General features: G+C 33.7%; 1 protein-coding gene across 1 annotated transcript; it reads left to right on the top strand.

Moving 5' to 3' along the window:
• The first annotated feature begins 10,860 nt into the window (after positions 1-10,860).
• Positions 10,861-13,506, top strand: LOC146931866 (uncharacterized). The gene is made up of 3 exons (XM_085708348.1): positions 10,861-11,214; positions 11,936-12,307; positions 13,223-13,506. The coding sequence occupies exons 1-3, from the start codon at positions 10,861-10,863 to the stop codon at positions 13,316-13,318; spliced, it is 822 nt and encodes a 273-aa protein (XP_085564474.1). The 3' UTR covers positions 13,319-13,506.
• Positions 13,507-16,864: the final 3,358 nt, after the last annotated feature.

Raw genomic sequence — 16,864 nt, forward strand, 5'->3', positions numbered from 1 at the left:
AAACATCTTACACTATAAACTACTCCCTCCGGTCACATTTATAAGCAAATTTTTACTTTTTAGATTCATTCAATAAATGATGTATTTGGTCTACAATATAGACCATATACATCATTTAATGAATGAACCTAAAAAGTTAAAATTTGCTTATAATAGTGACCAGAGGGAGTATATGAGATACTTCTACACCTTAGAAGCCACCATAAAAATATTCTAAAATAGTTTGATCCGAAGTATTTTTCAGATAATCGAGCCTATCCAAAGAATTTATTTGGTAATGGATTCAAATCCTTTATAGGGAAGGTGTAACCAATCTCTACAAAGAATTTGAATGGATTGCTAGAATAATTATAGACATTGGGTAATTTACTAACTTCTTTTATGAGGTGGTGTAACCAATCTCTCAAGGAAAAGCAAAGGACAAACAAAGTGTTAGATTAGTCAAAGTAGTTCATTTTTTGGTCCAAACCTAGTTAGCTAGGGTATAGGTAGAGTTGAAGACCCACGTCTTAATGTTGAGGGATGGTTACCTGCAGGTGCAGGGTGTAAATGCATCTCTTCCCATCCCCACAAGGAAAATCCACTGCAGTGAATCTCTGCCCAAGACATCTTAGTTTGGACAATACAAATTCATTTTCAAAAAGCTCTGCTCTTGCCGTGGACCAAATGCATTAACCACAAAAAGTTGCATTTAGAAATAGTACTATAGTTCTTTTAACTTTAAGGAACTTACTCCCTCCGGTCACTATTATAAGCAAAAGTTGACTTTTTAGGTTTATTCAATAAATGATGTATGTGGTCTATATATAAACTACATACATAATTTATTGAATGAATCTAAAAAGTGAACTTTTGCTTATAATAGTGACCGGAGGGAGTATATCATATACTCCCTCCGTTTTAAAATGAGTGTCGCTTTAGCCAATTGCACACAGATTAAGGAATGAAATAAAGTAGTCAAATCAATTTTACCAAATTATCCTAATCAACTATTGATTTGTTTTTCATTAAAGAAAAAATAATACTTCGGAAGTAGTGTAACATAGTATTAATTGAAGGGTATAATTGAAAAGAAAAAGTTATTATTGCATTGAAAACCGAAAGCGACATTCATTTTGAAACAAATATTTTTGGCTAAAGCGACACTCATTTTGAAACGGAGGGAGTATTACAAATGGTATTAACAATCTACACCCTCCGGTCACTATTATAAGTAAAAAACAACATTTTGGATTCATTCATTTAATGATGCATGTGGTTATAAGTAAAAAACAACATTTTGGATTCATTCATTTAATGATGCATGTGGTCTATAATAAAGACCAAATACATCATTAAATGAATGAATCTAAAATGTTGTTTTTTTGCTTATAATAGTGACAGGAAGGTGTAACTTCTTATAAGGCTGATCAAAGTTTTACTTCATTGAATCTACACTCTTGGGAATAGAGAAAATAATAATGAAAAATCATCATCTTATATCACTAATAATAAAATGTTCTACACTGTCATAAATTCACATCTTATTCCCACCTAGCATTGCACGCATGCATTGATTCTATATTTGTTACTACCTCCGTCCCGGTATAATTGACCTACTTTGGTTTTTCACACAGATTAAGAAAAGTGTATAAATAAAGGGGAAAGTGGAATATATTGTATTGGGAATGATAAAAGTAGTATTATTTAGTGTTATATTGTATTGGAAATGATGAAAGTTGTATTGAAAATTGAAATGAGTCAGTTATTTTGGGACACTTTTTTTTAGAAAATGGGTCAGTTATTCCGGGACGGAGGGAGTACAAGATAATACACACAATGTCATATATATGCATATGCCAACACTCAACAACAAAAAGGACAATCTAAAAATACAAAAATTCCAATTTAAATTGACAGCAAGAATTCAAAATTCTACAGCTCAGATTTGGTTTCAGTGCATGTGTGTGTGAGAGTAAATTTTGCGTAAAAGGGGTCTGTGGAATATAACATGTTGTGTTACTGAACTTCGGTGAATAACTGAAAATTTATCCAAACAAAGAATGGATATAAAAAAGGGATTATGATACCATAAATAGATAATAAGAATAACAGTTACTAATACAACAAACTGAATAATAATAAAAGCAAAAGATAAAAAAAGTGTGTGACAGAAAAGATGACCTCATTGAAAGAAAATTAATAAATGCATTGTAAGTGTAGATTGATTTTCTTTACCCTTTCTCTCCTATGATTTCTCTGATGCTAACATCTCATAACAAATGGTTGTTATAAGGGCACAGTAAAAGGGTATACTTTTTCATAATTTGGACTATTATATATATATCTGACTCAATAGTACCCTGCAACTACCAAGTGTACACAGTAATGAGACGAAGGATAAGGACTTGGGTTGGGACTTTGAACCATTGTTTTTGTACAGTATTTATTAAGAAGAATTGTAGAGAAATTAATTAACTGCATAGTTTATGAGAAAGGACATGATGTTGATTTTGTATGATTTTATTCAATACGGATAAGACAAGGCTTTGATATATCAATGTATCATAGATGAATTGAATTACCTGTTAATGATATTAATTTTACTTTTGTCCGTACAATAGTGCATAACTTTTACTGGTATTTGCATATATTGTAAGATGCATTTATTGCTTATTTGCATCATTCAGCAAAATTTGACTAAAGAATAATAATTTATTCGTTACTTTATTTGCAAAAGCAGTATTTTTTTTTTTAATTAAAAGAAGTATGTTGTTTTTAGTCCACATATACATGAGAGAATTCTGTAAATATGGTTCATAAAAATGAAATTTGAGTAAGTTTTGTTTTTCTTGATTCAAGTATATTGTTTTGTTACACCTTAATATAGATTTTTTTTTAGGTAACCTTAATATAGAAATTGTTTATTTCTTTATTTTATTATGTGTATTTTATCTCTCTTTTTTCTTCTTTTTCTGCGAAGAAAGCAAGTAAATTGTACCAGCCCACGTGCATAGACCCATAATGTACTGTTTCAGATAAACAAAGCAGGCCCAACGGTTCAAGGTCTTTCTGCAATACCGTACCATAGGAGCATGTAATTATTATTATTTTTAAAATGTTTAAATATGTTTTTTATCTCTAAATTTTTTATTTCTTAAAAAAAAAAAATAGTCCTTGTAAATATATACTTTTTTTTTATTTTTGTCATTATGACCTTATAAAATCTCTCTATGTGTGAAATATTTGATTTTAATCTTTTAAAATAAAGATAAAAATGAATATTATAAAAAAAACAAATGATTTGTCAAAGTGGTTAACGAGCTTTACTTAAAGGATGAATCGTTCCGAGGAATTCAAGTTTAATTTCTAGGTAAAACAATTATTAGTTAGACTATACTTACCTCACGATCGAACTACATATTAATAGAACTAATTCCTCCAGAACCGGAGGGTTAACACAGAAATATATATTATAAAGACAAATTTTGCAGTTAATAAAACAAAACGCAAAGGATCAAAAGTAAAAATGTTATATTTTAAATTACAAAAACAATTTTTTTATATTGACTAAATTTATTTATTTATTGAATTGATATAATGTCTAAAGTTTAAAAGCAAAAAAAAAAAAACATACTTGTTAGGGCTAAAATCATAATTAAACTTTATTCTTATTATTGTTGTTGTAATGTATGAGGATAAAAATATTCACAAGGGTCTATTTAGGCAGGCTATTTTTGTTTTCAAAAGGTCTTTTTAGCCATATTTAAGGGAAAAGGTTCTGTTTTCATAAAGTTTATATTTTCCTTTCCCCGTTTAATTATTGAATGTCAACTATCACTTAAAAGGACGTAATAAAGCATTCAATCCTACACAATGTAAAAAGAGATTTACTATTTGAGCTTTGTTCAATTTCACAAAAAAGTTGAGGTACTTTGGAATTCAGGTACCCAACATTGATGAACCTAAGAAATGTTACTACATAAAGTTGTATAGGAACAAAACAAAACGATTGTTGTACAAGCAAAGCTATGATTGATTCCAGCTACATGAAAATAAAACAGTAAAATTGCTTCATCATATTTTTCACAAAATTAAACAGTTTTCAGCGTAGTACAAGACGTGACAGTTCGTTTGTTATTGGCGAAAAGAATAGCAAATTGAGCAATGGTGGGTTCTTCTCCCACTTGCTAGTGTCAAGTTGCATCAAATATTTGGTTTGTATGAACATAGATAGATCGAGAGAACAAGTACCATTAGCAAAGTAGACCCTACTGTAAAATGTTTCTTCATGTTCTCAGTCAAACATAACACCATCCGTAAGAATTCCCATCACACTCTTAGGAGTTAGGACGACAAAAATTCATGTTTTAACAGGGTCTTTTGTAACGTAAATTTGTATTGAAGAAAAAAGAAAGAAAAGATAAATAAATATGTACTTTGTACTTATGACAATGATACATATCTTGATCCTAAGTTCATCCTACTTGAAATATAAGTGTTTAAATGATACAGCACGTGTCGTATATTTTCCGATGAAGATTAGTTATTGTTAAACGACGATGGATACTTACTATTGATATCATGGTAAAAAAAATATACAAAATGGTGGGAGAAATAAACACTTATTGATCATAGGGGCGAATCAACCTCTAGGTATAGTGCAGCTATAGCCACACCAATTTTTTATTTTAAAAAAAATTTGCATACATTATAAGAAATTTGACTTGTAGTGACCGGTAAAAATTGTCACTATAAGTCCCAAATCAATAAGTAAATCTCACACTTACTAACTGTTTTCGATATTTACTTACGGACAAAATCACAAATAACTCTTAAAAGACCATTGTAAACATCATACGTGCAAGGTCCGAGGTTCGAACCTGGACCCCCACAAAAAAAAAATCATTGTAAACATCAATGACCTCTACCTACGATTGTGATTGTCACTAAAAATTATTACTGTTTTTTTAAAATGTATTTTTTATTATACTAAAAATAATTTTATACTCAATAATTCATTAAAATATGTTGCAATTCAAAACTGGTAATTATAGTCAATTTTTAGAATAAATTTTTGAAGCGGATAATTAGAATAAATTCTCCTCAACTATGAACTGTTATACTATTCTCCTCGTTATTTCACATTTTAGAGAAAAGAAAAGATGTAGATGTAATATAGAACCACCATTTTATTTTAATGTCATAAAATGGGAAAATTGACACTATTATTTTGGTATAAAGTCATGTTGAGATGCTTTTGAAGCTCTTTTTCAAGTGAATCCAGAAAAGAACTATAGCCATAATTGGAACTATTATAAATACCATCCAATTTAGCAAGTAATTCTCTCTTTATTTTGAAGATATTGTCGGACGCATTTTTGTTCCATTTTTTGAACAACTGAACAAAAAGAGTAAGAAAGCCCTCACACACCAATCATGCGTGTTATCTGTCTCCTTCAACTTAATTGTCTGACTAACATGCCCCTCATATAATCTCTTTAGGAAGGGATAAAACCACCTCATTGTTTCCCTCTCTCCTCAATTTCCAGATCCTCATCAACGCCTAACAAATCCGCTATCAGCACCACACCGTACTCATAAGAGGTCTATTCGTCATGCCTCATCATCTTCCTTTTGACGGGGATGTGTAGAAGACATGCCACATCGAAATGGCACTACTGATAGTCTTGAACCAGTCGAAATGGAGTCACGAAATGGTCTGGTGGGAATGTAAGTGTAGCAATGTTCTTTCCATGTGCAACTTTCTTTACTACACGCTTGTGAATCTGAAATACAAAAACAAACCGTTAAAAAATAAATTAACCAAAATAATAATCTTGATTTTCCCACATTTAAGCTAAAACCTCAATAACAACTTATTCTATATCGTCAACCATAAGTTTAAGAATATAAACAACTTAATTTCACAAAGTTCATCATACCCATAATTAGCATAATTAATTTGCACAAAAATCAACTTAACACAACACTAATTTCATGAAAATCACAAAAGCAAACATGACTCATAACCACTCTATCACTAATAATCTTAAATGGTGATTATAAATTTTCCTCTTACCTTAACCTTCCAAAAGCTAACTTTATTCTTCAATCTACTCTCCCTCTCTAGTTCCTCCAAGCTAGATCTCCCTTTCTCTTGAAATTCTTCTTTCTTCTTCTCACTTTCTATTTTTCTCTCTTCTCTCAACTTTGCCTCTTTTCTCTCAAATGTTAGAATGAGATCTTGACCTAATTTTCTCAAAGACTACTTCTCTTATATGACTATTACTTTTACCACCCTATGGCCTTCTCGCGCGCCCTATGCAAATTACCAACATGCCTCTTCGGATTATATAATCTGGAACATCTATACGTATTCCAGAATATAAAATCCGGACAATTGCGAAGTATTAAAGGAACTTCACCCCCCCATTTTTACTATTTTACAGTTTCACTTTCACCATTCTCTCTCTCTCTCTCTCTCTCTCTCTCTCTCTCTCACTCTCTCTCTCACTCTCTCTCTCTACATTATCCTAAATCCCGAACACCACAAATCTTGTCCAAATTTGGAGTTTTCTTGCTCAAAAGCACCGCATTTCAACCCTCGTCAAACATCATGGAAGGTAAGTTCGATTTATGTACATTTGCATGGTTAATTTGGTGGTTTTTTTTTTGGAATTTTGGTCGGGTACAATCCGGATTTATTATTCCGGACTAGATTGTTGATGTCCGTAATTCGAAATCCGGACAAACCCATAATGTTTTTTTGCTTCTGTTTTGTGTTGTTTGATTGTAATGTTTGATTACACTAATTTAAATGTTACAGAAGGTTCAACCCCTAATAATCGGCGCATAAGGGAGGCAGGGCATGCTTCCTGTAGGAGAGAGCGTCGCCAACGGCTGGAGGAGGAAGGTGGTGTTCCTCCGAGGCGTCGGGGTGCTAGAGGACGTCATGATGATGTCGAGCCTGATGTCGAGCATCAGCCGGAGCAGCAAGAGTATATGGACATGGAGCAGGAGCAGCCTGATGTGGAATTGCAGCATATGGAGGAGCAGGAGCTTGAGGAGGATTTGCATGCTATGGACGAGGAAATGGAAGATGCCGAGCCACGACAGAGGTGAAAGAAGAAGGAGAAGGTGGTGGACCCTGAGCCACAAGATGACTATCCCGATGGCCCACGATAGACTGGCCTGCTGTGGAAGTACCATGTGCACGTGGCCAGGAAGGCGGCTGATGGCGAGGTATTTATTAATGTTAAACTCACTTTATACTCACTTAATTAATGTTAATCTATGTGAAAATGATGTTGATATTTGTGAAACTGCATGTTTGTGTAATGTTAAATTTGTTTGTGAAGCCATGAGTTTAAACTCACTTTATTAATTTTAATTATTTGCAGTGGCGTGGAAAATTAAAATGCACCAGCAACGGAAAGAAGATAGAAGCGATGCATGATGATGACACCAGACCTATCATGGCTGCACAGTGGTGGGAGAATAGATTGCATGGCACCGACCTTGGTTGGCTCCACGATACCACCTTCCAGCTTCCACCTTCAGTTTGGGGAGATTGCAGTCACACTTGATGATGTGGCATGTTTGCTCCATCTCCCCATTGATGGCATGCTCCTGTCCCACGGGTCCATATCACGGGACGAGGCGAGGAAGTTGATGGAGGAGTACTTGGGGTCTGATATGGGTGATGCTCTTACTGAGGTCGAAAATACCAAAGGTGCACATTGCCGATTTAGCTACTTGGAGAGGATCTTCAAGGAGCGTTTGAAGGAGCAGAGGGATTTGGCGACCGAGTATGGTGTGACTGAGGAGGTGCGGAGGTTGCGGGAGCAGGCTATCCGCATATACTTGCTATACTTGGTGGGGATCACGATCTTCACCGACAAGAGCCAGTGGGCTGTAGATGTTGTTTACTTGAGATACTTTAGAGACCTTGATCTTGTTTTTGGTTTTTCATGGGGAGCTGCGGCCTTAGCTCAGTTGTATAAGGAGCTTAACAATGTTGCACATTGGAACTGCAGTCAGGTGGCAGGATACTTGACTTTGTTGCAGGTATAAATTAAAAATTATGTTTTATTTATTTTTAATGTAAGTGTATATGGTTTGTATATTTATATGTGGTTGTCTTTTGTGCAGGCTTGGGTGTTTCATCACTTCCCAGGTATGGGAACAAAGGATGTCTGGGCAGGATATATAGAGAATCAGTATCCACGCGAGATGCTTTTTTTACCACTCTCTGGTTTAGGCACAATGGACAACTACAGAAACTATCTGGATGCGCTGGATTTGACGAGGGTTGTCATGGCCCCATATGGAGTGCACCGTCAGGCACGTCCGTTTGAGCAGGTCAGCCTTTACTCTAGTGAGATATCTGCCAGAGAGGGTGCTTCGTCAGTTTGGGTGGGTTCAGACCATACCAAGACATTCGGTTGAGAGTGCAGCTGTTGATGTTAATTTGGCGGAGATCACAACCTGCTTTCGCCGTGCACTTGATTATGTGCTGACACCTCAGCAGTTGGGAGAGCCTACAGTTCATGGTGTGGAGGCAGTAGATGGATACTTCGAATGGTTTTATCGCCATTCCCATCCACGCATAATTCTTCCTGACATTTCAGCATCGGTGCCGAGGCCACCGGAGTGTGAGATCCTTGATGCGCGAGCTGCTCAGGAGGATGGAGACCTTGCTTACTTATAGCTTAGCGGAAGGATGATCCGCATCAGAGACCGCATCTATGCTGTGATCAGAAGTGGTCTCGTGCATGGTGGAAAAGTTTACCGTCGTCGGGGAGCTACTGAGGGTGGCAAGGGTGGTGGCAGAGGTGCTGGGGGTGTAGTTATTAGGGATTGATTGTATTTTATTTACTTTTAATGTTTGAATAATTTGGATGCTTTTGAATTATGCAACACTTGGATAATTTTGAATGTTATGTAATCTTGGATAATTTTTAATTATATTTGATTAATGTTATGTTTGCAAAATTATGTTTTGTTGATGATTTATAAGTTCGATTTACTGTCAGAACATGTCAGAGGCATGATATGTCTGTTTGGAAGCAAGCAAAATGCGCCAAAACAGAGGCTCAGTGGAAACAGATAGCTTTTGCCTCTGTACTGATGCATTCCGGATTATATAATCCGGACATATTTATAACATTCCAGATTATGTAAGTACACCACCCCCTTTTGTTGACTTTCAACGGGGTGATTTATACCATTCGGATTGCATAATCCGGACGTTATCTAAAATGTTTGGATTATATAATCCAAATCCATCTATTCATAACTGACATGATCATCCATCAGAGTGGATGAAGTGACAAAATACGCGAAGAAATCCGGAATTAATATTCCGGAATGGGTCAGATTCTGTTATTCGGACAAGGGGTATTTTGGGAAAAAATAGGGTGCGCGAGGAAAGGCACGGGGTGAGAAAAGTAATAGTCATCTTATATACTCTTGGGCTTAGTCACACTCACCAATGGGCTTAGCAAACTTTCTAACACTCATAAAAGGTTACAACACAATTACTTCATTAAAACTCCCACCATTACTTATACACCACTATTTTCATTAAATAACTCTCCATACCCAAAAGTACTAAAATACCCTTCATCCTTAGATTACGAAATCACCCTTACTCCTCAAATTGCCAAAATGCCCTTATATTCTCTAAAACGCGATAAATAAAACACACCAAACAATTAAATTATAAATAAATAAATTAAATAAATAAAATCCAAAAATAGAGTCGTTACAATCTCAGGATCTCTTTTATTCTGTTGTGATTCAGTTCATCTAGAAGCTGTCGGGAGCCGCTCCTTGTCATGTCTTGTGTACTGGCGACCACTCACCACCCCCGTTCGCCTTAGATGTTACTAGTAGGGCCCATAACCTGAAACACACTCGTCAGTTAGGTCCCCTCCATGACACTTCTACGACCGCATCTCAGTTTAGTGATAGGGTTCACAACCACTCTCTCCCTCCGGGCGCTAGAAGCCATCGACTCCATGTCAAGTCGTTCCCCATATGGTTATGGGTTGAGTTTTTAATATTTTTTTTTTTTACGGCCTCATTGTTCTGGGTTATTTGCTTTTGTTTTTGTGGTGTTCCCCTTCCCCGTCTTTCTTTTCTTTTATTCCTTTGTTCTCTACAATTAGTTTTTGTACTGCTTGTACTAAATTCTTACTTATAGTGTTAATTCAGAATTTGACAAAATCGATCAAAATGATATAATACTTATACCTAGAAGAAGAAAATGAAACTTTTAATTCATAAAAACCAAAATGGAGCTTAAAATAAATGTGTGAGACCAAAAAATCTAATTAAACCTAATAAAATTAATTATATATTCTTTTTGCTATATAGACGAAGCGGTAACCACATTAGAAACTCAAAATTTATTTTTTAGTTTTAAATTTTTTTAATAATTAATTATATGAAAAATAAATAATTACATTAAACACAAAAATGTGTGATAAGTACTATGAATTGGGACCTATTTGTTATATGCGATGAGTAATTTAAATGTATTTATTAGAATGCAAAGTAACGACATTTACTTTATGATTATATTTTGGGCGCTTCGTCAACGGTCTCATCATTGATTTATATTTTATGTATTTTTTTATTAGTAGTTTCAAAGAAACGCTTCCTGCTTTATATAAACGAAACGAGTGTTGTATTTGCAAAACAAGGGAAAGCTTGCAATTCCGGATTTCAAGGAAAACATGGGCAGGTCAAAGGTTTGACTAGCCAATGAAAATAAATCGTGAAATACTCGGGATGTATCCTCTCGCGACATTAAGCATTTCTCTATATAAATACATGTTCTTTTGTCTCTCTCACACACAACACACAAACAATATGGCCATGACTTTAGATGATGATAAATGGATTGATGAGTTTTTCATGTGTGAAAATCAATCATCGGGCCCCTTCATTTCTGATAAACCAAATGAGAACAAAGAACCATTAGACATTGAATCAATGAGCCAAAATGTAGAAATGGAAGAAGAAACCCTAGTGAATAAGAAGCAATGTGAGGGAGGGGTTGCGAGTGAAAGTGATAATTTAAATGTTAAAAATGATAAGGGGAAAGATAGAAATTGTCGCATTTCTAGTCATGAAAAACATGCACGTGCTGAGAGAGAAAGGAGAAAAAAAATGAGGAGCATGTTAGATAGCCTTCAAGATTTGATTCCTCATCTTACTTACAAGGTAAATTGATTACATTCATTTTTAAGATTGGTCAATTAGTTTATCGTTAACCATTTTTCAATGAAAATTTTGTGCATATTAATTAATCCTTTCATAAAATGTGCACCAAGTCCTCGAAGAGTGTTTTGGCCTAATTTTATCCTTTCAATTTTTTTTTTTTTTTTTTTTTACATTTTCTAAGTAACAAATTTTCAATATACATGCTCAAAATAATTTCTCAATATTCGAAGAGAACAAATATTTTTTATTCTTTGTACCATGGCAGGACAAGTTTACTTTAACTTATTTCTAATCAATTTTATCTGTCCGCTGATATCATCCAAGAAAAATTTGCACGTCATTCAACATGCATGGCAAAGATATTTGAAACTATATATACCTCCATGAATCGATTCAATTTTGATGGAGAAATTTTGCTTTAACTAAATTCAAATATGGGCTTGGATTTTTCTCAATGGTCAAAATAATTTTGACTACCTCCAGTCTAAATTTTAAATTACTAAGGTCTCTTTTCACAAAGAACCAACGAATTAATACAACAAAAAAAAGTTTGGGCAGGAGGTTGAGATTAGGGAGTTGATATCTGTCCCGCTCCTATTTCAAACCGATTATTCATATAAAATTTATTTTTATATTGTCTAACAATTATGTATATATAGCAACACCTAGGTGTAACATTGATTTAATTACTAAGATGCTTTGTATTTAATTTCTTTGGCAGGTAGATTCTGTAACCATTGTGGAGGAAGCAGTGAAGCACATAACATATCTAAAACAAACTCTTGAAAAGCTGGAAAAGCAGAAAAAAGAAAAGCTCAAATCATTTAGTGAAGCATTCACAGCTGATCAGAGATCTTTTAGTTTGAACTCGCAGATGGTAACTTCAAATGCACGAGCTTTTCAACAAATGTGGTTTTCTCAAAATGTTACCTTTAACATTTGCGGAGATGAAGCACAATTTTGCATATACACAACTAAGAAGCCAGGCTTGTTGACAACAATTTTTCATGCGATGGAGAAACATAAGATTGATGTCATACATGCCAACATCTTGTGCAATGATAATGGAAACAGCTACATGATCCAAGCCCATGTAAGTTTCAAATTCAATTCTCATTTTATCGTGCGTTTTGTTTTCTTATATTATACTAGTACTTGTAGAGTAATTTGGAGGAATCTATGTGAATTTTAACCAATAGAAGAGAGTATGTAAGAATGTGTGTGTTCGAGAAGGTGTTCTTACCATTATTCACAGTTTAAATCCGTAACATAGCATATATATTGATAAATTTAGTTAAAGTTTCTTTAGAAGATATGATTAAAACTCCATTTTTACGATTTCGCTTGAGACACGCTCATTTCTTTTGACAAAAAAGAGGTAGATGTAGAAGAACTTTTGTGATTTGTGTCGGCGATATAATGTGCTCAAAATTAGTGTTTAGGGTTTAAGTCTAAATGAGTGACTTAGGTTTTCTTTTTTGGTCTCGATGTTGACGGAAATCAATGTGAAACTTTGATGTCAATGATCATCGGATTTATTTCAGTCATGGATCTTTATTTAAGAAAGGTGTCTGTCATGAAAAGTTTTATTGCGGCCCCGTAGTGTCGTGGATGTGTCATACGAAGATAGACGCTTTTTGTTTAGGTTGAATGAATGACATTTTTTTTCTTCCTTAGTCCTTTCTTCGGAGAACAATAATGTGGGCTCAAACCCGTAAACAAACCTAAAGTTTATCCTTTGACTACTGGCCAGAAGAAAAGTATTTTGCTAACTAGCATAAGAGCCAACTTTTTTTTTTTTTTTGTGATAAGAGCAAACTTCATTGCAACAAATATTGACTATATAGCATATAGTATAGTAGAACATTTACATCAATATATTCAGCCAAAAAAAAAAAAATGAAAAACTCAATATATACAACATTAAGCCGTGAGTACACATGCATCTTTATTTCATTATCCACAATGTGGATGTAAATAACTCAATTGATTTGTGTTAATGTTGCAGGTGAAACGAGCTACACATCAAAGCCAAAATGCAATTTCAGTGGAGGAAAGTTACAAGCTAGCAGCAGGAGAAATTAGGGGACTTTTAATATTTTGATGATGAGAAAATTGTCTTCTCATCTCGTGTAATGCAAATTTTATATTTCTTCCCAAAAAGACTAGTTAGAAAGCTTTAGTGGCCAAACTTAGATGGTTCTAAGAGTGAATGGTTGTAATCTTTCATGTTTTTGTCTTTTGGTGTTTAAATTAGTCAACAATCTTTTTGCATTTTCTCTCTCAATAAAATAACATAAAGTTTTCTCCCCAGTAAAAGCCCAATACAAATTATTTCTTATGTTTTAGATATGTCTGTGATTTTATTTATTTTTTACAAAAAAATCACTATTAAGCTCTATACAAATTAACTTTTGAAAAGATACTTTGGTTAACTTTTGAAGACAATCATTTTTAAAAGAAAAGAGAATTTTTTTTTTTTTTTTATAATTTTAAACAAATTTAATTGGTTTGTATCTTCATACTCATCGGATCATTGGTTTCATTCTTACACCCTTAGTCAAATCAGTTATATTTTTTTCACAATATATCTCATGTTTTTCTTTGTCTTATGTATACTCACACAATTATCCATGTCCAATTCCACACCATTAAATCAATATCATTATCTAATTCAACTTCACTTTTTCAATACATTTCATAACAATATGCAAAGATAAACTATCAAAATGCAACAATACTAAATTTTCTAAATCAAATCATAAAGCCCTAAACCAGACCATAACCAGTAAGAAAAAGCTACTTTCATCAACAACATAATGTTCAAAAGCATATCTAACCTATTGTTCAAACATAACATATACTGCAAAGACAAAGTATCTCCAAAAGCTATTATTGCTTTTGAGTATATACGACTTACAAGCCTTACCTAGTAAAAAAAAAATTACCAAGGAGTTCGAAGTGACAATTCTCACCTCAAATGAATGTGGACAACACTCTACAATACCGGCTCAAGAGCAAAGCAACTCAAACAATGGTTTTAGACCTAATTTTTTTTGATAAAAATTGGCCTCCAAAAATTTATTTTAGTTATTGAATGGGTCTTAGATACCCTTGACGTGGGTTCAAGTTTTAAACTCCACAAAATTATTTATATCAATGATTTTTTTATAAGTATCTTGATAAAAAGAATTATTTTAGAAGGTCTCATTAAATTTTTTGTCTCGTGCCTCTTAATACATTGGGTCGGCCCTAACACTCTAAGAGCTCATATTGATTACATGCAAAATGTGATATGGGATCAAACTTGCGACAGCAAATAGAGAAAATCTTAAGATCGAAGTTCAAGTTAAACAAAACATGTACAAATGGAAGTGATAGAAATGGGGTAATGTACAGCAGAAGGAATGTAGCAGTGCAAAGGACAAAAATTGTGTTTCTTCATGGAACGGAAGATGATTTTGTTTGTTTTTGGATAGATGTTGTAGAGATTTGGTCATGTACTTCTGAGATTAAATAAACTTCTGAATAGACCAACACATATGCAAATACACATTTTACGGGTAGTTTGTGAAATGAGAAATGTTAACAAGTGTCATTCGACCTTCTTAAGATATTTGTTAAAAAGCTCAAAGTAGAAACTTTATTTTGTCAATTGTATATTCAACCTCTTGAAATATTAAAAATCAATTTGTCTGAATAAAATTCAACAATTATTTTCTTTTTTTAATCTTTAATGAGTACCCTAGAAGCATTTGTTAGCATGCAACTTGTGAAATTTACCACTACATCAATAGGGTATGCATACCCTCTCAAAAGAGTAGGTTTACCTTTTCATTGCAAAATAGTACACAAAATAAACTTTTAGGATTGATCTCCTCTCATTGAAATTCATTCATCTCATTAAGAACATCGACTATCGGTATTTTCAAACGCGTAAAGGTGGGATTCCCTTGAATCCTATTTCAAAGTTTTAAGAAGTTTTGCATGATTCGAAAATGTTGAGGTTTAGAAGGCATAGATAAAACAATTCGCAGAGTCAAGAAAAATAATGGTGATGGTTATACTATTATTTTAAATGTTTTATTTTTGGGTACAATTTTTCACTCAATAGTTATATTGTTTTGTAATTATTGTTGGTGTATATGAAATGTAATGAAATCTCTAAAGTTTCTCACCTCCAGATTCTTACGCTAACATGAGCTATATATATAAGTACTATTTCTCTCTCGAATCCTACTGTTTTGAACCGAGCAAATGCTCTAAGACACAAACCAAACAGGCCTAATATCGCATTTAGATCAATTACTTCTTGTACACCCCTCCCTGTGAGGGGGTGCTCGTAGCACCTCAGGAGACCCTTTCAAACCGAATGGTAATGTGCACTCCCCACGTGTCGCAAATGTCGCCTTGTTGGTTACGATCTCCGCGATTCTGTAACCATCGAGTATCAAGGTGTTTACAACGGCTCCTGCACTTCACACTATATAATGAGACTTCCCACAGTCCCCAAAGATACGATTCTATTCGACCCTAAACCCTCATTTTGCTCTTTTACTGACTTGAGCGTCAGAGTGTCTACAAGTACACACCCTCAGTTGTTCCAGAGCTCACAAACGTCAAGAACAACCATGCAAGACGTCATCCTTCTGATCAGGTACAATCACCTACATTGCCATTTTCTTTGTCAAACAACCTATTATTGACTCCCACATTCAATTGTCAAAAAAACAATAACAAAGAAAACTCCCACATTCTATCCGGTTGTATTGTGAAAAATTTTAGTTACACATTCAATTTCATCATTTCAGTAAACTCACCACTTTCCCTCGTACATTGTTAAAGGGTCTATAAAATATAAAATATAAATGTTAGTAATGCATGTTACTATTGTTGGATGATTTTGTTACAATTCTCATTCATAATTGAGTTTTGATTAATATGACAATGATGTGGAACACAAGTTGTTTGGGAGTAAAAATATTTCTCAACAATGGTAAATGAACATCTCAACAATGATTAATATGACAACAATGATGTGGAACACAAGTTGTTTGGGAGTAAATACATTTTAGGAAGCTATATATTCTATCCTCAAAATTGCATTGTTTAAACCGTTGACTCTATCTAATGTCTAACATTTTGCACACTGTGGAAACTATAAAAACAACCAACAACTTGTGTCGCTACAATGCACTAATCAGGCCAAAAATTCTTTAAGTGGTAATTGAGATTCTTTTCTAAAACTGTTTATTATAGTGTAGACAGACACTAGAGACATGACTAAAACATGTTTATATTTCAGTTCAATGAAGTAAATATTCCCTTCGAATGAATGCAGACAAGCATCTCCAACCTCTATTATGTATTGCTATTGGTGACAACCAAAACATAGTTTTACAAGAGGATTCAAACTTGTTTCTCTTTACTTTAAGTGAGTAGTTTTTTAAAATACTCAAGTTCAATGCTTCACTTGTTCTTGGATAATCACAAGAGTTTGGTCACATAGCTATTTGTGGATGCAAGATAAATATATTGTAGTGTCTATTAGAATTTTATATCTATCTAACTTATCCTAACTAAATCAGCTTGTAAGACGAGGAATGTCTTTCTTTCTAAAATAAATTCAGACATTATCTCTTTCAATGTG

Source organism: Medicago sativa, chromosome 4 (genome assembly GCF_051527215.1).
Source record: "Medicago sativa cultivar Bolivia chromosome 4, Bolivia_mono, whole genome shotgun sequence".
Classification (NCBI taxonomy): domain Eukaryota; kingdom Viridiplantae; phylum Streptophyta; class Magnoliopsida; order Fabales; family Fabaceae; genus Medicago; species Medicago sativa.